Source organism: Miscanthus floridulus, chromosome 7, assembly GCF_019320115.1.
Source record: "Miscanthus floridulus cultivar M001 chromosome 7, ASM1932011v1, whole genome shotgun sequence".
Taxonomy (NCBI): Eukaryota; Viridiplantae; Streptophyta; class Magnoliopsida; order Poales; family Poaceae; genus Miscanthus; species Miscanthus floridulus.
The window spans coordinates 7,576,343-7,600,550 of NC_089586.1; the positions used below are offsets into that span (position 1 = coordinate 7,576,343).

Consider the following 24,208-nt stretch of genomic DNA (forward strand, 5'->3'; position numbering starts at 1 on the left):
CTGGTTACCGTTTGCGTGCAATGCGTGGAAAAGTCAGAACTCTGTGGGGGCCACCACCACATGCTGTCGAAAAGTCAACTTTTCCTGCTCGCTATGCTCTACTGCTCTGCATCTGCAGCACTGCTTATCATCACTCAGATCGCTGCTCTCTGCCTATAAGAGCAGCTCCATCGTTTCAGGATCCAAGCACGAGAAGCTCTCGCACCTGCACAGTGCACACACACCGAGACCTAGCTATCAAGCTTAGTTGTGCAACTGAGAGTTTGGTTTTGAAGGTTGAAGAAAGAAAGCAAGAGAGACACACGCACATGGCGAGTGACGCGCCTGGTAGCTCGTTGCACGGGGTGACGGCGCGTGAGTCGGCATTCGCCTTCGCCTTCTCCACCGCGGCGCCGGCGGCAGCGGGCAAGTCGTTCGACCTGCCGGTGGACTCGGAGCACAAGGCCAAGTCCATCCGGCTGCTCTCCTTCGCGAGCCCACACATGCGCACCTTCCACCTCTCCTGGATGTCCTTCTTCACCTGCGTCGTCTCCACCTTCGCGGCGGCGCCGCTGATCCCGATCATCCGGGAGAACCTGGGCCTGACCAAGGCGGACATCGGCAACGCGGGGGTGGCCTCCGTGTCGGGCGCCATCTTCTCGCGCCTGGCCATGGGCGCCGTCTGCGACCTGCTGGGCCCGCGCTACGGCTGCGCCTTCGTCGTCATGCTGGCGGCGCCCGCGGTGTTCTGCATGGCCATCATCGACAGCGCCGCGGGCTATGTCGTGTGCCGGTTCCTCATCGGCTTCTCCCTCGCCACCTTCGTCTCCTGCCAGTACTGGACCAGCACCATGTTCAACATCAAGATCATCGGCACCGTCAACGCGCTGGCGTCCGGGTGGGGCGACATGGGCGGCGGCGCCACGCAGCTCATCATGCCTTTAGTCTACGAGGGCATCCTCCGGTGCGGCGCCACGCCGTTCGCGGCGTGGCGGATCGCCTACTTCGTGCCGGGGCTGATGCACGTCGCCGTGGGCATCCTCGTACTCACCACGGGCCAGGACCTCCCCGACGGCAACCTCCGCAGCCTCCGGAAGCAGCAGCAGGGCGAGGACGGCGCCGGCGCCAGCTGCTGCCGCAGGGACAGCTTCTCTAAGGTGCTCTGGCACGCCGTCTCCAACTACCGCACCTGGGTCTTCGTCTTCGTCTACGGCTACAGCATGGGCGTGCAGCTCACCACCAACAACATCATCGCCGAGTTCTTCTACGACCAGTTCGAGCTCGACATCCGCGTGGCCGGCATCATCGCCGCCTGCTTCGGCATGGCCAACCTCGTGTCGCGCCCGCTGGGCGGCGTGCTCTCCGACGTCGGCGCGCGGTACTGGGGCATGCGCGCGCGCCTCTGGAACATCTGGATCCTCCAGACCGCCGGCGGCGCGTTCTGCCTGTGGCTCGGCCGCGCCAGCTCGCTCCCGGCCTCGGTCACCGCCATGGTGCTCTTCTCGTTCTGCGCGCAGGCCGCCTGTGGCGCCACGTTCGGCGTCATCCCCTTCGTGTCCCGCCGCTCGCTGGGCGTCATCTCGGGGCTCACGGGAGCCGGCGGCAACGTCGGCGCGGGGCTCACGCAGCTGCTCTTCTTCACCACGTCCAGCTACTCCACGGGGAAGGGGATCCAGAACATGGGCATCATGAGCATGGCGTGCACGCTGCCGCTCGTCCTGGTGCACTTCCCGCAGTGGGGCTCCATGCTCCTCCCGCCCAGCGCCGATGCCGACGAGGAGAGCTACTATGCCTCCGAGTGGAGCGAGGAGGAGAAGAGCGTAGGCCGGCACAGCGCCAGCCTCAAGTTCGCCGAGAACTGCCGGTCCGAGCGTGGCAGGCGCAACGCCGTCGCCGTCCTCGCCGCCGCGGCCACGCCGGAGCACGTCTAACATACTTATGTACTTCTAGGCTCCAAGCAAAACTGTGTACTTCACTCTAGCTCCGATCGATACTCCTATATATATAGTACGTACTACGTAGGAGTAGCTTTCAACAAATTAAAATGAAACATAGGTTTGGATGTACGTAGTGTTCTTGTGCAACACAATTCAGTAAATGAACAAACTTTGTTCTTCGAGAACGCCCCATATTTTTCTCCTAAAAACTCAATGTTTGCCAACTCTAAAAGAGTATTGGGAGAAAAAAAGAAGGCCATCTCCAAGTATCACATATTTGACTTCTAAAAAAATTAAATTTTGGTCCCACAATGATTTTTATTTGACGGCTTCTTTTTTTCGCGTGACCTCTTCCGCCGCACCTCGAAACCCTTTACGCCGCCGCCGATTCGCACGTATAGTGCCAACCTTTGGCTTGAGATTGGTCGTAGATGTGTTTATGGCTTGATGATCAATTGTGAACTACGGTAGCTAGCTAGCTAGCTAGCTTCGGCCAAGCCGGCAGCGGTGGCGGCGGCGGCCATCGGGACCGAGAGCGGCATGAGCCAGGCAAAGCAACAAGCCAAACAAATCCGGTGCGTACGTACACAGCGCTGCTGGCCGAATGGGCGCGCGCGCGATCGAGTGCATGCATGCCATGAATCCGACGCCCACCCGTTAGCTAGCTAGGCGCCGGCACGACGTCTCCATCGCTCACAACTCACTCGTCACTCGCAGCTAGAGCTAGCGCGCGGCCGACCGCCAATGGGTGGTAGATCAGATCACCCGGCCAGGTCACGCAGGAGGTGAAACCCGGCGCCCTGCAGGCTCCGGTAGTGCTCCTGCCCGTGCGCTGCCTCGCCGTCGATGCTGGCGCCGCCGAACTGGACGTGCTGATGTTGCCCCGGGTGCACGCCGCCGGCCATTTGATGGCCGGCCGTCGTCGGAGGAGCGAACAGGTACCCACCCGCGGTGCGGCCGTGGTGGTGGTGCGCGGGCGTCGGCGGCGCGCCGAACGCGATGTTGACGCCCCTGCCGGCGTGGTGGCCGCCGCCGCCGTAAGCGTCGAAGTCAAGGTGGTCTGCGGGAAGGAGGGGGCGGCGCGGGAAGCGCCGATGCACGCGATTTATCTCCGCGTATTTTTACGCACGCAGGAGGCCGGTTTGCCTAGTGCGTAAAGATAAGGATGGGATATTAAGAACTCTTAGAGATGGATTTTTTTTTCTTTTTTTCTAAAAAAATATAGATGAAGAAATGATACGAGACACTTTTGGAGATCCTCGAAATGAACAAACTTTGTTCATATATATGCTTTCTTCTTCTTCTTTAGTATGCATTCTTCTGCAAAGTACAAATAAAATCAACTACAAAGGGACAACATAATTAAGCAAGGATCAAAGCTGCGTATACGTGGCGGAAGGAGCAGCTCACTGGGAGGGGAAGCCTACTGGTCGCCGAGGCCCACAGTGCTAACGAGGCCCAGTTGTCCGCTGGGTATTAGCAGCCCGTACACAAATGCGCCCAGTAGTTTACCGAGTGGAGAGAAATGTTATATATAGATATAATAAATAGATAATACTCAACAAAACATGTACTTAATAATTTCCTCAAGAATCTAAGCTAGTAAAGCCTAGGAGGTACAATTATCAAAACCTATGTAAGATATCTATCTAGATCTGTGCACTACGATTTTGCTTTGTGTTAATACTATCTCTGACGAAAAAGAGTTCTGCACACTAGGTTCTAATCCTATCAAGTGACCAAGTAAGATAGACTATGAAGGTAAACATGCAACCAAAGGAATGCATGTAAATATAAAACTCCCGCGATGATGATTTTTTCCCAAGGTATCAAGAAGCTTATGTTCTCCCTAGTTCTCGTTGGAACCCCTTGAAATGATGCCCTTGTAAGGGCCAAGTTCATGGACAGGTAACTCTGTAGATTGCTCTCACGCCTTCCCTACTCGCAAGGGGGTCTCTAAGTTGGCCTCTTCCAAATTGGTCCATACTGTCTTCACTATCGAGCTTTCGGTTCAAACGTCGTGAGCCTCATTTCCTCTGGTACAAGCTAGGCGACCACACCACGAATGCAGTTGGTGCGATCTCTTAAGATTGCAAGCCTCTAATATACAACAATGGAGCGCACAAGAACCGAGTGGCAAGAGATATGCAAAGCTCACTAAACACTGAGCTTAAGCCTAGTGCCAAAATGGTGGCTTAACTAACCTAAGCACTTTGCAAAAACTACGCTAATCTCCTAATATTTATTTAAGCACTAAATAAAGTGGCCCTAGAATAAGTCTGCGGGGGCTACCACCGTTGGAGGCAATAATGCCTTACGGGGGGAAATAGGAAGGTTAGGCCCCTTTCGGTGTCTTATGCAGCTGCCCCAATCTCTCTGTCCTGTTGGTGATCGTGGTGCCTCACCTCCAAAATACCAGATCAAGCCGAGGAGGGACCCTCTCCAGCACTCGAGCCTATACCAGGGCCATCCCATGGGGCATATGCCCCCACTAGCACAAAATTGATTTTAGAAGATAGATGAAAGCTGCCTCAGCTTGCCTTCCACATCATCTCCTACAAGTCATCAGCAGGAAAGTGACCCGAGCCACCTAACGTGAACAACCAAAAAAGAGTTCATGCAATCGCCGACAGGGATCGAAGATATAGAGGATGCCCTTAGTGCGACTAGAGGATCTAGGCATGATGAGACAATACTTCTTTATTTCGTTTTAATTCGGGATTGGTTAAATTTGGAGAAAGTTTCTTATATGCCTGAAGGATCGAAACGGGCGACCAGAGGGGGGTGAATGGTCGCGGAAGCCAAAAATAATTTCTAACCCTTCCTCTAAACACAAAACCTGATTAAATCACGTTTTTCAAATCTGGCCAGAACTCTATGTACCTAATAAACCTGATGTGGACGAAAATCCGTAACTCCGATTGACCTAAAAATTTGTCAGATTAAACTAGATGAAATTACGAAACTAACCCAACTGGAATCACGTCAATCGGACTTACGGATCTTGAGATAAAAATAAAACAAGCAGACTATGTCAGATGCTGACGAGAATTGTAAAGAACCAATCGAGATGCACAAGATCAATCATTATAGATGAAAGATTAAATTGAGTAATTGAACTTACAAAAGTGCATCTAGCCTCCGCCCGAACATCCTCCCTCTCATAATCGGAGAGATCAACAAAAACCTCTCACTAGAATTCAAACCCTAGGCTAGACCGGAGAGAGGAAAACTGAACCAGGAAACCCCGGGGCACGAGTACTGTTCAAGGGTACTGTTCACGCGTGAATAGTAACTCGCCGAGAGTCCAAAACGTTCCGCTCCCTTCTCAACCCTAGGTGCCACATATTTATATCTCCAAAGGGTGGCACGACCTATTTTCACGTAACCCCCTACGCTAAATAAATCCACCGTAGGGGCGTAAATTCCAATTACGTCCTCCATGGCAAATTCCGCGATGTCCGCGATCCCTCCATCTCCGCGATGTGATCCTCGCGATGTCGCCGCACGACCATCCGAAATCGTATCGCGATCGCCAGAATTTCCATCTTCGGCCAATGCACGCCGCACGAGCGTCCCGGTACGATGCCTGGCTTTGTGGCTCAACCAGCGAACCGCGGATTTTGTGGCGTAATCTGGAAACCTCCCTCGACGTCCTCCCACCGTGTAGCCAGGTACAGTAGACGTACACCACACGATCGCCTGTCCCTCGAACGCAAGCCTCGATCCGCCCTTCTCCGCCCCCACGGTTCTTCGGAACGGCATCCTATCCTCGTTCTTCACTCGTCGCCGCATGTACCTTGTCTCCACCTGTCACCTACAACCACAACCTGCCTCGAGATACGTCACACGTACACCATGTTGTCAATCGCTCATCACCAAGGTGCTAGCACACCGGCATCTCAATGCCACTGAAATCTATACTTGTTCCCTTGAATGTCATTGGTTTTGTTTTGTTTCTCCCTTAGTTGCCATTGCCGTTAGATACTATGCAGGATCACCGTAATCTGTTTACAGCCGGCAATTTAACTACGTCCAGAGAGTGCAGGGCCGGCAGAAATTGGTTGTCTACACGAAGCCCAGAACAAGAGAGACTTGACGGACATAATGCTAGACAGACGGACTCTCCCCTTGTGCAACGCGGCCACGCATGCCGTTGCCTAAAATGTGATGTGTTTTCTACCCTTGAGGTACGAAATGGCATTAGAATTGCATTGCAAAAATTGTTAGGAGATGAATCTGTTTTTTTTTATGTGTGTGTCGGCACTGGGATAATAGACAGAGGTATGTAGCTACTAGCTAGCTACTTCTATCTATTTCAATCTCTCCTTTTTCATAGTTTGACGCCTCCTTGACCCTTTTGGACCTGGCTAACAAGCTAGACATGACCATGACCAGAACATCAAGGGAAGCCGTGAAATTGCAACACCGTGTGGAGGGCTTAGCGGTGCATGTGGGAATGAAAAGGCCAAAAATAAAATGTTGATTATTAGCTGTGTGCATACCAACATTTTGCAATAAACACTGAAGTTCATCCAATACTAGTATAATACTCAACAAAAGGTGGATTTATTTCATAATTTCCTCAAGAAGCTAAGCTAAGATCTAGGAGGTTCAACGGGGAGGCAGAGTGCTTGTTTCTTGGGAGGTTTGGAAGGAACGCAATAGAAGGACCTTTGACTCCTCCTGCAAGACACCGACCGAGCTCGTATCTCTTATCCGTCACGAAGCCAACGACTGGATAGCGGCCGGCTTCCGGAGCTTCGCGCCGCTCTTCACGCTCGCTGCCTAGCGGGCTTTCCCTAGCTCTCTGTCGCACAATTAGTCTACCCAGCACTACGACATTGCTGCTCCACCGTTCGAGCCGGTGATCTTTGTATGTGTTCTACCCATCGCGCCTATAGCAACTCGCCAACCGGGCCTTCGGGTTGTGTACCTTGATTTCCACTTCCCTTAATGAAGCACGTGCTAAGCACGCTTTCGAAAAAAAACGGGGAGGCAGAGTGAGAAAGACACAGAATATGCTCTCAGAAGTGTTTTTTCAGTTTGTTCATCTATCTTATAATCCGTACTTTTCAGTTTAATGTTTTTCTCTCACAACAAATCAGCCAACAGTACTTATCATGGCTTATCAGCAAAGCGAACGGAGCCATCCACGTGTATAGAGAAGGGCCCACCGTAACAGTCCCGTGGGCCTTGTTGCCCAGAAGCTATAGCTGTCCAAGTCCAAGACGCGCCTACCGTTAACGAAACACGAATCCCGTCTCTCGAGAAAAAGGCCGAGGCTGATGACCCACAATAACCCAGGCCGCTGAAGAAGCACGCTCATGGCGATCGTTGCATCTTCATCGCTAGAGCTCCAACACCACGACTGAAAATTTTCCGTTTTAATTTTGTTACTACAACCAACATACACCAAATTTGTGAACGAACAGGAGAACAGAAACAGAATTCTATCCAGAGCGCTACTTACAGTCAGAATCGGTGGTGACCCAGTGAGCCATCCTGACGTCGTCGTCATCCTCAGCCGACCACGAGCTGCTGCCACATGAAAGCCGCAGCACGGTAGTGCTGGTCGCCGCCGCCGCCGCCGGACCCGGACAGCTGGTGGCCGCAGACGAGCGGAAGGTGACCTCAGCGGCAGCATCGTCATCCCAGCTGAAGCTGCCGTTGGTGGAGATGGACAACGACGACGACGACGACGCCGAGGCCAGTAGTGCGCCGTCGTCTTCCCGCACAGTGGCCACTCGCTCATGGCCGGCGTCGCACTTGTAGGCTCCCCTCTTCTGGATTCGGCCTACCGCCCTCTGACATGACAGATAAAAAAAACATTGGAAACACGAATGGAAAATTGGAAACGGAATGAAGATCCGGCCGGCCGGTCCTCTGATCTGATAGTGACAGAGGTAGCTTAGGTATAACGTACCTTCCATTTCCTGGCGGTGGCGACGGTGGAGCGGCGGAGCCCGGAGTGCGCTGCCTGCGCGGCGGCGGCCCGGCTGAGCAGCTCCCGCATCCTGGCCACGATGGCCTTCCTGCGCTCCGCCGCCGCCGCCCTCGTCTCCGGTGGTGAGCCGTGCTGGTGGTTCTCCGTCGCCGGCGGCTCCTCCTCCAGAATGACGGGAAGAACTCTGCAGCCTGCTGCTGCTGCTGAGTGGTGGTCAACCATCACTGCCGCAGCACCAGTGCTGCCATGCCCCATAGTACTGTACAAAAACTTGCCTTCTCCTACCTAGTTAGTAGACGATCGGTCGACTAGTAGTGTAAGCAATTCGATCGCTAAAGTAAACACAGCCTAAATAAAAAGCTAATTATTCAGACTTGCGTAATTCTGTGCTCCATGCCTACAGCAGCCATACATGCATGCAAATGGTGGTCTGCTACTTATATATATTATGGATCGATGGATGGTAAGTTAGTGAGACATAACAACTGGTCAATCAGCAGCAGGAACCATATCATTACATTTCCAACCATGCATGCATCATGTTCGATCGTCCTGCAAAGAACGAAAGAATCTCAAGTTTTTGTTTTGGTTATTTAATTAGAACAGATAAATTTGTTACTGCTAGGTGACTGGAGGGCCAGGAACCGAACACGTAGGCTGCCAATCCAAACCTGCACGTCTAGTTTGTCAGCTTGCATTGTTTGTTAGGACCAGCATCAGACTGATGATGATTATTCAGACTACCTAGCTGGATCGCTTAACTGCAGTTGTTGTCGCCAGTCTCCACACTTGGATTAATCAACTGACAGTGGATCTAGCTATCTACAGCAGGGTGCATTGATTAGTACGTACTAATACACTAATAATTAACAATGGGATCGGAGATGCTCTGACAAGAGAGATAGCTAGTAGGGAGATTAAGGGAGAGAGACCAACTAACTAATAACTCATGAAACGCATGCATGCATCTCTTGCATGCTGCGGCTGCGTTGGCCATGTGATGGTGCACATCCACGCACACACATACTACTGACAAACCCGCCGCGCGGCGGGCGGCGGGCGGATCCAATCCGATAAAAACGAACCAGCTCAACGGGCTATATGGGCTTACCTCCAGGCTCCAGGGTCCAGCATGGAGGGCCCAAACAAAGGAAAAACTCATCTACCTCTTTCAACTATCACCATAGTCATTGCTCAAAGAAAAAAAAACTATCACCATAGTCTGATATTTCTGCTTGAACTCTAAAACTAGACATCTTACTCCAATATCACTATGCATGGCCATCCTTGAAGCAACTAGTCTTGTGAAAAATGCTAAAGAAGAAACAACATCTAGTTGTGAAAAATATAGTTTTTTTTTAAACGGTGAAAAATATAGTTTGAACACAAAAAGGAAGGAGAAAAATGACATTACACTTAAGAAAAACAAACGGAATGAGAATATTAGGAAAAAAACATACGGTCTCACTATATATAATAATAGGGCGTGGCTAGCGTCCGGACACCGCCCCCATCCGCCTTCGCCCTGACCTCATCCGCCTTCGCCTCACCCCACGCATGCACTTCGCCCCGTCTCTGCGTACGCCGGTCGCTCGTAACCCCCTCATCTCTCTCCGTGTGGGCAACACCCAGGAGCCGGCATGAGCAGTTGAGGACGAGCACGCCCCAAATGCACCCCGACCGCACCACCACCATCCATCGGCCCCCCTAACGTGCAGCATGCCGAGTCCGCTCTCTCTCGGCTCGCTTCTGGCCATACAACATAAAACACTTGCAACATGAAAAACATTTGAATGCAACATACATCTGAAAGTGGATGAAACATTTGGAACACGCACTCGCAACATGTTTGTGAAAGACACCAAACATCCAGATTTACAACTTGCAATATGAAACCACTTGCTGCAACATAAGACTGAGACAGCTGAAACATTTGGAGCATACTGCTGCAACAAATATGTGAAACATATGCAACATCCAAATAAAAAAAGATTGCAACAGACGTCTAGAAACAGATGAAATATTTTGAACAAACGCTTGCAAAATTCCTCTGAAATACTTGCAACATTTGCATCATCCAACCTACTTTTGCAACATCAAGATGAAATAATTGCAACATACATCTGGAACGTCTGAAACACTTGAAACGTTTCAGCCATCGGGGTGGGAGCCGGTGCCAGCGAGCCGCGGCGCGCGAGCACCACCAGCGCCAGTCACGCTTGTGGGTGCCCTTAGCTCGGACGGGGAAGACCTGAGGCACCATGGCACGTGTGCTCCAGCGACCATGGCAGGATCTGCGGCGCGCCCAACGGCGAAAGGCGACGGACGAACTGCAAGAGAGCAAGTGACGCAGGTGAGCGGCACAGGGAGAGAGGGCGCACGGCGCGGCCAACAATGGGGAAAGGCACGGCGTGGCAGCCCGATGAGCGTGGGCTGGGAAAGGGGCAGATAGATGAGCAGCCACATGCGAGCGATGCAGGTGGCTACCATGCAGGTGAGCAGCGCAGGGAGTGAGGCACACGACGCGGCCAGCAATGGGGAAAGGAAACAACAAGGCAGCCTGACGAGCACACTAGAGAAGGGGCAGACAAATGAGCAGCCACGCTGCTTTGGGGCTGGGCGGATAAGCACAAATAAGTGGGGTATGGGCTCGAAAGGGACGAACGGATAAACACAAGGAATGTGGATTTCTTTTTTGTTTAGAGCCTGCTCCTGAGGAACCGCATCCGAATGCAGAGTCATGGACGGACGTCCTACATGAAGTATTTCCAATCTATACCTTAATAATATAGAGACAAAATTTCTAGCACATAATCTGTTCGTTCGCTAAAAAAGTACCGCTCATAAGACTGACTTGGTTAATGTTTACGTTTTTCGTTTTTATGTCAAGTTTCTTCCAACCAGCTTTTTTTTAGTGCCAAAATACCTCCGCTTTTGTCCATCCGTCCATCTCCATCGTGTGCAGCGTTAGTCCGTGACTTCTATGTGGACACAAAGTTCTATTCTTGAGTCGGATGCCAGTTTCTGTGTGCTTCAATCTGAGGCTTCATAGGTGTGCCTGCCTCCTCTACGGTGTTGGAGCTTGAATCGAAGAAGCGCCGCATCCCCGCGGTCAAGAGAAAATTTGTGCCGAGATCCTGCACATGGACTTGCCCGAGCCAGATTCTATAATAAATTTGTCTCGTGATTTACTGACGAATTCTATTTTATTAGTATCTAAATATCCATGACATCCTTTGATGTGATATCCTAAAAACTTTAGGGCTAGCCGCTTCCCCGCTCCTGTCACATCGCGTGCTTCAACGGGGAAAAAACTTTGTCGGGATGCCCGATGAAGGAGAGAAGATAGTGAATGTTCCAAAAACAATCTATTTTCCTATGCGAAGCCTATTCTAATGTATCCCCTGACAGCACATATAAAATCAAGTCGGAAGAGGCTCCCAACCAGATCCAAGACAATCTCAGGCATTTATTCATCGAGAGCCTGTACAACGACAAAAAAAAGAAATTATCAATTATTCTCCTCCATTATAAATTACGTCTATGAAAAACACATTGTCAGCAAAAGTATCAACTTCAAGCGGATCTGCTAAAACAATGGCCAAAATAGCTACATCCATGATGGTAAGAAAATTCTAAAAAAAATCTCTTCAAATTTCAATAGATTAAACAATATTATAAATATTTATCTTTTAGTTACAATATATGAGTCTTATTACACAGTTCAATAACACGTCATCTGATAAGGTTTATATTCCTACAGCCAAGATTTTGAGAGATAGGAGGTCCGAGCTGGTTTACGAGAATGTATCTTGGTACGATTCTCTCGTATTTTATAGTTTTTTTTTTCTCCCGTTACAAAGCATGAGGCATGTTTGCTAGGAATAATAGCAAGAGAAAAGGGGGAGAAAAAACTAACTCAGCTCAAAGAAATGGAGGTTGAGTAGAGAATGCATTCGATCCAACTCATGAAAGTCGCGGCCCACCAACCAACAACCTCCCAACTAAAGAGAAAGGAAAAAGTCCACTTTTCCTCCCTCAACTTTTGTAAAAAGTCCGCTTTTCCCCCCTTAACTCCAAAACCGGGCAAACTACCTCTCTCAACTTTTGAAACCGTGCGTTTTACCTCCCGGTTATAAGCGGTTTTTAAGGTGGTTTTATCTTTTTCTTTTTTATTTATTTTGGCTAAATCTTTAAAAAATCATAGTAAATCACAGAAAAATCATAAAATAGAAAATCTAATTTTATTAGACTCCACATGAGTATATATATACATAGTGAATATATAATATGGTATGCTTTAGTACAAAGTAATTGCTGTAGATTTTGATCTATTTTTTCTGTAATTAATTGGAATAATTCATAAATGCAGTTTTTATGGTTCAATTGTGGTGAAATTTTTATGGTGTCCTAATTATTGTATGCTTAAAATGTAGTGAAAATTCCATACTCATTGGATCATGTATTACTTAGTTATAGATTTATTTATATTTAATAAGCATAAATCCCACAAACCGCTCCTTGAGACAGTCCCAGACCTCCTTCCCCGTCTTCTTCTTTGCCACTTGCATCGATAGATCATCGGGCAGACATTGAAGGAGATGTGCCCTCGCCTTCTTGTCTTTGGCTGTCCTCGCCGCCACGGCCGCCTGGCCCACCGACGCCGTCTCCGACTCCGTCGATGGCTCTACCACCTCCCAAACACCTTGATCCTCCATAATTGCTTACACCCGGATACTCCAGCTCATGTAATTGGCTCCCGTCAGCTGCGGATATGCAAACCGCTCACCGCCGCCACCGCCAACCCCACCGCCGGAACCAGAGCGTGTCTCGGTCATCGCCGCAAACTATGAAGATCAGGCATGTGATTATGGATCTGATACCAAATGTTGGTTTTAGGACGCACAAATCGCAGCCATATATGCAGTGGCTACCCTAAGAACAAGAGGAAGCACAGATCAAGAACATGCACACACTGGAACACAATATGACGAATGGCAACTGTCGGCTGACAGTGCTATTTTCCACAGATGTTAATGACCAGCGCATACACGATTACAAGGTAGCTTTCGACACACAACACACAACACACACTGATGTCCCGGCTACTTATACCATTAGCTGTACTACACAATGCTGAGCTAAACAACTGCCTAAACACAGATACAAAAGACTGAAAATAAACTGTCAGGCGACGTCGTGGTTGTGGGCGCGCTCACCACGTACTCGGCAACCGCCTGAATTCAAATTGCGGCTTCCCGCTCTCAGCTTGGTCCAGGCACTGACGTGGCTTCACCATGACAGAATTACACCATCAGGCAACCTCAGGACGTTGCAGAAGAAGGGCAACATCAACAAGGACAAGTTCTCCAAGGTGTTGTGGTACGCGGTCAGTCGGTCACCAACTACCGGACCTGGATCTTCGTCCTCCTCTACGGCTACTGCATGGACGTCGAGCTCACCACCGACAACGTCATCGCCGAGTACATGTACGACCGCTTCAACCTCGACCTCCGTGTTGCCGGCACCATCGCCGCCTGCTTTGGCATGGCCAACATCGTCGCACGCCCCATGGGCGGCATCCTCTCCGACATGGGCGCGCGCTACTGGGGCATGTGCGCCCGCCTCTGGAACATCTGGATCCTCCAGACCGCCGCCGGCGCCTTCTGCCTCTGGCTGGGGGGCGCCAGCACGCTCCCCGTCTCCGTCGTCGCCATGGTGCTCTTCTCCTTCTGTGCGCAGGCTGCCTGCGGCGCCATCTTCGGCGTCATCCCCTTCGTCTCGCGTCGCTCCCTCGGCACAATCTCCGGCATGACCGGCGCCGGCGGCAACTTCGGCGCGGGGCTCACGCAGCTGCTCTTCTTCACCTCCTCCACCTACTCCACCGCCAAGGGGCTGGAGTACATGTGCATCATGATCATGGCGTGCACGCTTCGGGTGGTGTTCGTGCACTTCCCGCAGTGGGGGTCCATGTTCTTCCCGGCCAGCGCCACCGCCGATGAGGAGAGCTACTACGGCTCCGAGTGGAACGACGACGAGAAGAGCAAGGGACTCCATAGCGCCAGCCTCAAGTTCGCCGAGAACAGCCGCTCAGAGCGTGGCAAGCGCAACGTCATCGTCCAGGCCGACGCCGACGCCACCGCCACGCCGGAGCACGTCTAAGTTTAAGATCGATCCAGGTTCACTTCCTGTTACCTGTTTGTATGTATATTCCTAGCTTGTTATTACTGTGCACGCATAGCTGTTTTAAATTTACATTCTAGGCCTTGTATCCCGACACTCGTTTCCACCTCAATTGACATGTGTTGAGATGAATACAAGTGTGGCGAAATAAACCCCAAGTGTGGTGAGGCACAAGTATGTACTGGTGAGTACAAGCTAAAATTACATTTTTGTTGTGTATAATAATGTGTATTGTTGCTGGTTATAAGCACAAAATTTATGTTGACATGTTTTTGCAGGCACATTGCCATTCCTTCGGTGTCACTATTTTGTGATGTGTAATGCATGTATTGGCCTTGGCACACTATCCCAAAACCATTGTCGGTTCGAACCGGCTTTCACTACCAAATTTCGAACCGGCAATGGATAATCGACAGTATGGACTTTGGCTTTTCACCCGTCAATGATGTCTATTTTCACAAAAAAAATTGTGCCGTGCATGGCTGCCCCTGCACCCACTACCGTCGCGCTCGCACTAGGGTGAGGCGTGGGGAGGAGGAGAGTCAAGGGGAGAATTTCTGGAGAGAGATGGTCACGCCAGTCGTTGGGACCAAGGAGAGGAGGAGAAAAGAGTAGCTTCACATCACAATAAAGCACTAGTTTGAATTCCATATCTCCAATAACATGATCCTTGGTTGGATATTTGATTTTTTTTTATCAATCTTGTGATCAACAAGTTTTCCTCTTGATCACTTCCCTTGAATTGCTAAGCTCTTGATCAACTCTCTTTCTTTTTATTAGGAATGCTATCTATGTGGCCAAAATAACCAATCTTTGGAATTTCATATGATTCAGGATTACCTCTTGATCATATAACTTTTCCTCCTCTTCATGTGATCTTCTTTTCTTGCCAAAATGTGTCCAAGTAAGCTTATCCATAATATCTTTCAAGACCATAAAGTGCTCGACCGCATTTCTTGATCTTCCAATCTTGATCAAAATATCCACAAGAAGTGATTTCCAAATCTATCTCCAATTCTCCATGCAAGAAAAACAATTTTTTGGGACCATCTTATCTCCATTATATCTTGTCTCTTTGTCACGTAGCATTTGCTTGCATTGCTATTTTTCACTTTGATACGTGACATGAGTTTGATATACTCATTTGCAATTAAACATATCCAAAACTCATCAAACCCATTAATCATTTAATTGTTTTCCCATTCAACCACCAAAAATCACTAGGGGGCCAGGGTGCACTTTCATGCACAATATGCTAATTACACACTCATTGTCATAGAAGGATGCACTAAATAATTATTTTACCTCAATGTTGTACTTAATACTTTTGCTGGCTCTGCACAGCTGAAGATGAATTATGTTAAATTTTGCAAGGCCAATAAATATGCCACGTGAAAAAATGACCAATATTATAGCAACATTTGGTTGCTCTATTGGGTCTATGTGTTTCACCTATCTGAGCATGCCACTTGGTCTAACAAAGCCAACTATTTAGGAACTCTTCTCCTTTACTAAAGATATATGAAGCCAGACTTCTTCTCACATCAAAAGTACTCACACAAGGGGGAGGACTAATGATGGTGAATTTACTTATTTCTTGTTTCCAGCTTCCATGATGTGTACAATGAATTACACAAAACTGTCCTCAAAAGGGTAAATAAATATAGAAAGCATTGCTTATGGCAATGTTCTTTTGCAAGGACTATGACTTCATGACGCGTGCGATCTTCTTCGTCCGTGCGAACTGCCCCCTCTTCATGATTATTAATGTAATTTTAGTTTAAATAATGTGTAAAGTGTGATAGATACTTCAATATTAGTCACGTTACTCATGTTCGATAACACATCAAACAACAATGATGATTGTGAGTGAGAAGTTCGCTACTCTATATTAAATAATATTGTTAAATTAGTATACAGTATATCTCTAAGATGAGAAATTTGGCAGTAAACAACTATGTAAGAATTGGCGAGTAGCTGGCAATTTCAAATTTAGCAGGAAATATTAAGAATTTTAAAAATATTTTTAAGGGCAGTCCCTTTAAATAAGTCGACCTGAAAATTGATTTCTAGGTGTGGCTGAATTAGACAAGCCACCCTAGAAATCATTTTTAATGGATGACTGATTGAATTCAGCCGCACGTGGAAGTTCTTTTCCAGGAGGTTGCTTTGTCAACTGGCCATGTCCGTCCCTGTAAATACCTTCTTCTTTTTTCTATAATCGTGGTAGCATAGGGACGGTTTCAGAAAGCAACCCAGTAAATACATTTTTTTATAGAATTGATAGTGTAGAGGTGGTTTTATAAAGTGTCTCTAATTATAGATTTTGACCATGTCTAAAAAGTATTTAATTTGGCTAGTAGTGAGATAAATGTATTTATGAAATCTTTGGATATTTGAACTGATAATTCAAATGAGCCATTCCAACGTTTCATGCCCCCATTTAATTTGTTCTTGACACTTTTAAGAAAGTTCTTCCTTGTTCAAGTGATCCAAGAGCACACACTTAGAGTATGAGTCCAATTAATTGAAGATTTTTATTTAAAAAAAATCTGAATCTACCTTTGAATTTGTCATAATGTTTCTCCCTGATTCTTTATCATGCACGACCTCTGGTATGGCATTGTTGATGTCCACTTATACTTATCTGCAAACTAGGTATTGGGACACACACATATATGTCGACACAAATTTACTTATCACTGGTGTCGCTCTCACCTATATATAAGCTATACTATATACAATGATCTTGTATTATTGTTCATGCACCCCATAGTTCATTTGACTTTGCCTAATCTGACCACTGCAGCCTCTCTTGTTTGCATGCTTGCTAGCCTCAAACTAGTTGACATTTGATTGGGCCGGGCAATTAATATCTCCAAGTGCACATTTCATCTGGCTCTTCATGTTGCTCAATCGATCATGTCATGACTGATAAGCCACTGGATAGGACATGGATTGATCAGCTCCAACGACAAGATCCTGAGCTGTCCACCCAAGCTGTTTGTTTAATATAATGCCACTCTTCCATGGACTTTGGGCTGCCTCCAATCGTTGCTATCTGAAACGTTTGTTTGAATGATTCTGGTAGTCTACAGTTATACTTAGCTGAATTTTTGTTTTGCCAATTATATATACGCATGTCACAGAATGTGTTAATTAGTTAAGGTCTGGCCAGGTAGTCAAAAATAAACTGAAAGTTAAGTTCCACAGGAGTTTTAGAAGAAAAGCTAGCACCTAGGCCTAACAAAATTATTAAGTGAACACCTGAAATTTTAGTCATTTTATTTCGTTTGTTCCTTCAAAATAAAAACAGCTGGTGGTGGATTTGCTTTAGGAAAAAAATCGTTTTAGTAATGAATCTGTTCGGCTGTCTGTTAAAACAGTTGGTGCTGGCTGTTTTAACAGTATTCTGTGAGTGGAAGCAGCTGCAACAGCAGCAGCCCCAACAGCTGCAAAACTAGTTGAGACTGTCTATTCTATAATTCATCCGATCCGAAAGTTTTTAATCATTGAACCGAAGTTTAGGGCGCCTAGCACGTTGATTTCAGCTAATTAAGTACGTCATGCATCGTGCAACTACAGATTGTTTTGTAAAGAAAACGAATAACACAAGTGAGAATCCATATAAAGTAAATTTCATGCATATAAATTTGAACACGAACACAGGATTGCTTAGCTTCTTGTACGTATAGGAGCGTTTACGTACTGCACATAAGGATGTGGGTTGCATTTGTAATAGAGACAAAAGTTTGGTGCCGCTTACACAAGTCTATTCCGAGTAGATATAACAAGACCAATTTTCAGGCGTTTCATTTTGACTTGGTGATGAGAGCATCTTTAATGCTATTGTCTGTTTTTAATGTATGACATCGTTGATTTTTTCACTCGGTTAACTATTTGTATTTTGTTAGACAAACTTACATACAAGACATGCTCAAGTAGTTTTTTTTATCACAGATCTAGTGCTATCCTTTGGGGTTGTCCCGTTTGAGAAAATTTGCACTACTACTAATCTTGAGCTATTTTATACGGCACTTACTAGTAAAAATGAACAACGGAACAAGTTTTGCCTTACAAATAAAAACATCAACATCACAAGAGTATGTGTATAGAGCATTGCCAACTATATAAAAAAACAATTATAGAAAAAATAACAAATTTTATGCGCTACAACCCAGCTCTCTCTTATTGTCGTTCTAGGCCTTAACCTTCGAACACCAGGCTGCTGCTCAAACTACTGAAAGCACAATAAAACTGAACGAAAGGAACAGAAAGGAACCATGGTAGGGTGAAAGGTATATGTGTATTAATCAAGGAACTAGGGTTCCATCCCCCATACGCTGCTCACATGGAGCCCTATTTATACATGTCCGTATCCTTTACAAGGACCAAAATGCCCTCCTAACTACTCAGATTCTCGAGCATATTCTTTTTTTCCTGTAGGCACTTTTAGTCCATTCCTCTTTCAACCTCCCTCAGTGAGCACCTCCCTTTGTTGCGTCCCCCTCGGTCGGGTCCCATGGCCGATGCTCGGAAAACCCCGCCGAAAGGATGAAGGCCAATGACGACAAAAAACCTGCAAAATGACACACTGTATCGTATCGGTTAGCTTATGGTAATGCGAGAAATATTTCCCCATCATCGCACTTCATTTTGGATCGCTCGCTGGTGCGATGAAAGCTAGCGATGTCTTTCATCATCGGTATCAGCAGAAGACCATCTGTTCTTAGCAAGCGAAAAGGAGGTCGAAAGCTTTTTGCTCTGTTGTAACAGCAAGGTAAAAACTGTCGATATCTTTCACCAAAAGTTTCAACAATGGATCAACTGGTCCCTACGGGCGAAACGCTCGTCGAAAGCTATTATGGGTGTATCGTATATAAATACACCCAAACCAGAGCATTCGTCATAAGCAAAAGAAGCATGAACTTGTATGAGCAATTACATCCTATGGAGACAAACATGAGTAAGGGAGTTGGTGAACATTTTATTTACCTTTGCATACCTAAGTTCTTACCAGCAGCATTTATAGATGGAAGCTTTGAAGCTGCTGCAGGGACGGCTTGTATATAGTCCATCTCAGGTTATCACCAAGGCTAAAAGTCAAGTGCGGGGGAGGATGAAAAAAAAGAAGAAGAGAAAGAAGGAGCATTCTCCTCTTCTAGACCCTTGCCATCACTAAAGCCCATGGTCCATACACACTAGTTGGGTGTGTGACCTAGCCTTGGTGATAACCTGAGATGGACTATATACAAGCCACCCCTGCAGCAGCTTCAAAGGTTCCATCTATAAATGCTACCGGTAAGAACTCAGGTATGCAAAGGTAAATAAAATGTTCACCAACTCCCTTACTCATGTTTGTCTCCATAGGATGCAATTGCCTGCATGGGTCAGAAGAGAACCCACAACTTCTTTCACCGTTGGCTTTGTCAATAGAACATTCGGTTCATGCGGGTGAAACTCTCGTCGAAAGCTATTATGCATTCCCGCGCAAGACAGGTGAAAGCCGATGACTTCTTTCGCTATCGGTTTCGTCAATAGAACATTCGGTTAATGCGGGTGAAACATTAATCGAAAGCTGCTTCTCATAGAAGGGGGGGCCCAAACCTTATGGCATCCCCCAACACTTATCTCCAACCAGTTCTCTTTTATCTCCGAAGCCCAAGCTTAGGATACAAAGTGGGTCCCACATGTCGGATGTCTATAGTTTACGATATGGAGCTGAGTAGTTTTTGTGAAGTTTGGTGGAACAAGATGCCTCTCCCTGGCTCTCGGTTTCATGTTAAATAGCTCGGGGAATAGCCCCCCAGTGGTGGTTTGTGCAAGGAATAATTATACAACAGAATTACAAGATAGATCTTATCATATACAGCTTGGGCTACAATCTAGGAACTACCTAAGTGGTACAATGAACCTAGACTGACACCAGAGACGATATACATCTGTTAACACCCCCACTCAATCTCAGCCACTTACAAGGTTAAGATTGCTCCTAAATTGATCAACTTTAGCAGCTGCAATAGGCTTTGTGAAACCATCTGCAAACTGATCCACAGATGAGATGATCCGGACGTCCAACAACTTCTGAGCTACCCTTTCTCTGACAAAATGAAAGTCAATTTCAATATGCTTAGTACGTGCATGGAAAACTGGATTTGCCGTCAAATAAGTAGCTCCAATATTATCACACCAAAGCCATGCTGCTCGAGGATGTTGAATTCCTAATTCATCAAGCAAACTTTTGAATCCACATCACCTCAGCGGTAGCATTGGCTAAGGCTTTGTATTCTGCTTCTGTGCTGGACCTAGAGATCGTGGCTTGTTTCTTAGCACACCACGACACTAGGTTCGATCCAAGGAACACAGCGAAGCAGCCAGTGGACTTTCGGTCATCATGGCATTCTGCCCAATCCGCATCAAATAATGCACTTATCATCATCGAAGGAGACTACCAAATCTTGAGACCAAAGTCTACAGTACCTTGTAGATACCGCAATATCCGTTTGATAGCACCCAAATGAGTAGTGGTAGGCTCATGAAGGAATTGACACACCTTGTTGACTAAAGCAAATATCCGGTCTGGTTAGAGTCAGATATTGCAATGCCCCCACTATACTTCTGTATCGGACAGCATCTTCTGGTCCCAATTTTTCTCCTTCAGCTACACTCAGCTTCTCTATATTGGAAAGAGGAGTATTGATGGCCTTGCAATTACTCATACCTGCTCTCTTTATAACATCAGTAGCATATCTTTCTTGCGAGAGTTTAAGTCCATCTCTGAGCTGCTTGACTTCTATTCACAAGAAATAGTGAAGATCTCTAAGGTTTTTTAGAGCAAAGTCACGTTCTAGATCCTTTAACAAGGCACGGGTAGCATCCAATGATGAGTTGGCCACAATTATGTCATCGATATATACCAACACAAACATTGTATACTTTCCCTTTTGATAATAAAACAAAGAAGTATCTGCCTTTGATGGAACAAACCCCAGAGCTTCTAGCTTACCACATAGCCGTTGCATACCATGCACGTGGTGCTTGTTTAAGCCCATAGATGGTTTTATCCAACTTGCAAACAAATTCAGGCCTTGACTTATCTGCATAACCAGGCGGCTGCCGCATATATACTTCTTCCTCAAGTACTCCATGAAGAAAGGCATTCTGTACATTGAGTTGTTGAAGAGACCAACCTCTAGAGACAGCTATAGAAAGAATCAAATGCATTGTAGCTTCCTTGACCATTGGGCTGAATGTATCCTCATAATCAATCCCATATCTTTTCTTGTATCCCTTCACAACAAGTCTAGCCTTGTATCTATCGATTGTGTCGTCTGCCTTCCTCTTTACCTTGTATACCCATTTACAATCAATGATATTTTTGCCCTTTGGAGGATGTACCAAATGCAAAGTCTTGTTCCAAAGCAATGCCTGGTGCTCACGTTCCATCGCCATTGCCCAATTTGGGTCTTGAAGAGCCTCAGCTACCGTGGTAGGTTCCTCAGCTGTGGTTGTCGTCATACACCAATGAACCGTGCCATCGGTATACGTCTTGGGCTTGCGGATGCCATGTTCAAGCTGGGTAGTAGGATGCCCGGGGTCATATGTAGGCAGAGCCATGGGATCCCCTCCCACAGATGATCCAGAGGAGAGGATCTCCATGGACTCCGAGATTGCCTAGGAGGACGGCGACACAGAGATTGCCTAGGAGGACAGTGACACACTAGCCCCCTACCACCGGATCAATCTGTGCAACCACAAGGGGAGCGACTGGAGCGGAGTGGGAAGGCGACGAAGTGGCCGGCACAGACAATCCGGTGGGAGCAGATGCGTCGTGTACAGAGAGACCAGCTATGATCCCGAGCTAGATTCGCTAGGCGATACGGCAACGCCAGGCGCATCAACCTCGATCGTCGCACTTGGGTTGTCTCCACCTAGGTAACACATGAAATGACGGCCTCCTAGATCCAAACTGCCATTGGATTTTTGTAGATTTTCACCTCAATCAACAACAGAAACACCAGAACTTGGTGGCACATTAGTAGGGGCAGAGTCAGTAAACAGTTGATCACACAAAATAGCATCCCCAAAAGTAGATGAGGAATTTAGAAGGGCATCAGGAAGTAGGGATAGCTCTGCCCTCAACCGGACACCCGCATTAGGATGAAGCTGAGCAAATGGAAAAACATGCTCATCAAACATAATGTCCCTGGATATATAGACGCGGCCTTCAGAAGGATCTAGACACTTGAACCCTTTGTGAGAGTTGCTATACCCAAGAAATACACAATGCTTAGAATGAAATTGGAGGTTTCTGGTATTGTATGGACGGAGATTGGGCCAACATGCACAACCAAAAGTTCTAAGGAATGTGTAATCGGGTTTCTGACCAAGAAGTCATTCATAGGGTGTGTCATGGTTGATCACTTTGGAAGGGAGGCGATTAATAAGAAAAACGGTGGTATGGAAAGCTTCATCCCAAAATTTTAGAGGCATAGAGGCATAGAGGCATGGGATAGCAGTTATAGGCCAACCTCATGCTTGTGCTCAGCAGAGCCATTCTGTTGATGGGCGTGAGGACATGAAACATGATGAGCAATTCCTACACGTTTGAAAAAAGTATTCAATGTTTGATATTCACCTCCCCAATCGGTTTGGACTGCTAAAATCTTGCGACCAAATTGTCATTCAACAAGATTTTGGAAGTCACAAAAACATGCAAAAACTTCATATTTATGCCGCAACAAATAAATCCAGATAAACTTGCTATAATAATCAATAAAGCTCACATAATAATTGTTTCTCCCAACCGAAGTAGGTGTGGGTCCCCATACATTAGAAAAAATAAGATCCATTGGACTAGCAGACACACTAGAGGATCGTGGGTAGGGCAACTGATGACTCTTGCCCTATTGGCATGCACACAAACAGCATGTTTATTCGAATCTCTTATGAAAGGAAGTTTGTGGTGACTTAGAACTTCCTGGACTATCGAAGTGGAAGCATGTCCTAGCCTTGAGTGCCACAAAGACATAGGCGGCTTGAAAACACCAAGCCCTTGTTTATTGGATTACGACCTAAACTTGAGGGGGTAGAGTCCTCCTTCACATCGGCCTCTGAGGAGAGTCCTCTTGGTCCCCTGTTCCTTGATAGAAAAATGGTTTGGATGAAACTTGGGAAAAAGCATTGTTATCACATGCTAATCGATTAACAGATATGAGGCTTTTACTAGCTTGCGGGACATGAAGAAAATTACTGAGATGAATACTACTATTTGGGGAATGCAAAATGTTGTGACCAATGTGATCGATCTCCATACATGTCCCATTGGCGGCGTGAACTTGCTCATTGTTGGTGTACTTGTCCCGGACTATCAGCTTCTCGAGTCCTCCGGTAATATGGTCGGTGGCGCCGGTATCCATATACCAGTTGGTGTCGACATCGTATGACAAAATTGCAGATGCCGCACTCTTCTGTGGTGGACCAGTGAACGATGCATCGAAACGCTTGAAGCAACGGAGGACCGTATGACCCTCCTTCCCGCAGAGAAGGCAGATGGCACCAGCAGAGGCACTGCCCTGCGGGCATGCACCGCCACGTCCACCACGTCCACGCCCGAAGCCGCTGCGTCCGCCGCTGCCGCCGTGTCCATGGGAGTTGGTGTTGGCGCCGCCATGGTCCCCCTTGGCCGCCATGTTTGCGGAGGATTGGGATCCTCCACCGTGCATCACTTCTTGTGGATATTTTGATCAAGATTGGAAGATCAAGAAATACGGTCAAGCACTTTATGGTCTTGAAAGATATTGTGGATAAGCTTACTTGGACACATTTTGGCAAGAAAAGAAGATCACATGAAGAGGACGAAAAAGTTATATGATCAAGAGGTAATCTTGAATCATATGGAATTCCAAAGATTGGTTATTTTGGCCACATAGATAGCATTCCTAATAAAAAGGAAGAGAGTTGATCAAGAGCTTAGCAATTCAAGGGAAGTGATCAAGAGGAAAACTTGTTGATCACAAGATTGATAAAAAAAATCAAATATCCAACCAAGGATCATGTTATTGGAGATATGGAATTCAAACTAGTGCTTTATTGTGATGTGAAGCTACTCTTTTCTCCTCCTCTCCTTGGTCCCAACGACTGGTGCGACCATCTCTCTCTA

At 47.0% G+C, this 24,208-nt stretch overlaps 2 protein-coding genes and 1 pseudogene across 2 annotated transcripts; 2 read left to right on the forward strand and 1 right to left on the reverse strand.

Moving 5' to 3' along the window:
• Positions 1-308: 308 nt before the first annotated feature.
• Positions 309-1,910, forward strand: LOC136466482 (high-affinity nitrate transporter 2.1-like). The gene has a single exon (XM_066464912.1). The coding sequence runs from the start codon at positions 309-311 to the stop codon at positions 1,908-1,910; it is 1,602 nt and encodes a 533-aa protein (XP_066321009.1).
• Positions 1,911-7,267: 5,357 nt separating this feature from the next.
• LOC136466484 (uncharacterized) lies at positions 7,268-8,118 on the reverse strand. The gene is made up of 3 exons (XM_066464913.1): positions 7,843-8,118; positions 7,390-7,723; positions 7,268-7,287 (listed from the first exon to the last, which is right to left on the reverse strand). Exons 1-3 carry the CDS (start codon positions 8,116-8,118, stop codon positions 7,268-7,270), a joined length of 630 nt encoding a protein of 209 aa, XP_066321010.1.
• Positions 8,119-10,257: 2,139 nt separating this feature from the next.
• On the forward strand, positions 10,258-14,025 carry LOC136464996 (high-affinity nitrate transporter 2.1-like; annotated as a pseudogene).
• The last annotated feature ends 10,183 nt before the right edge of the window (positions 14,026-24,208 follow it).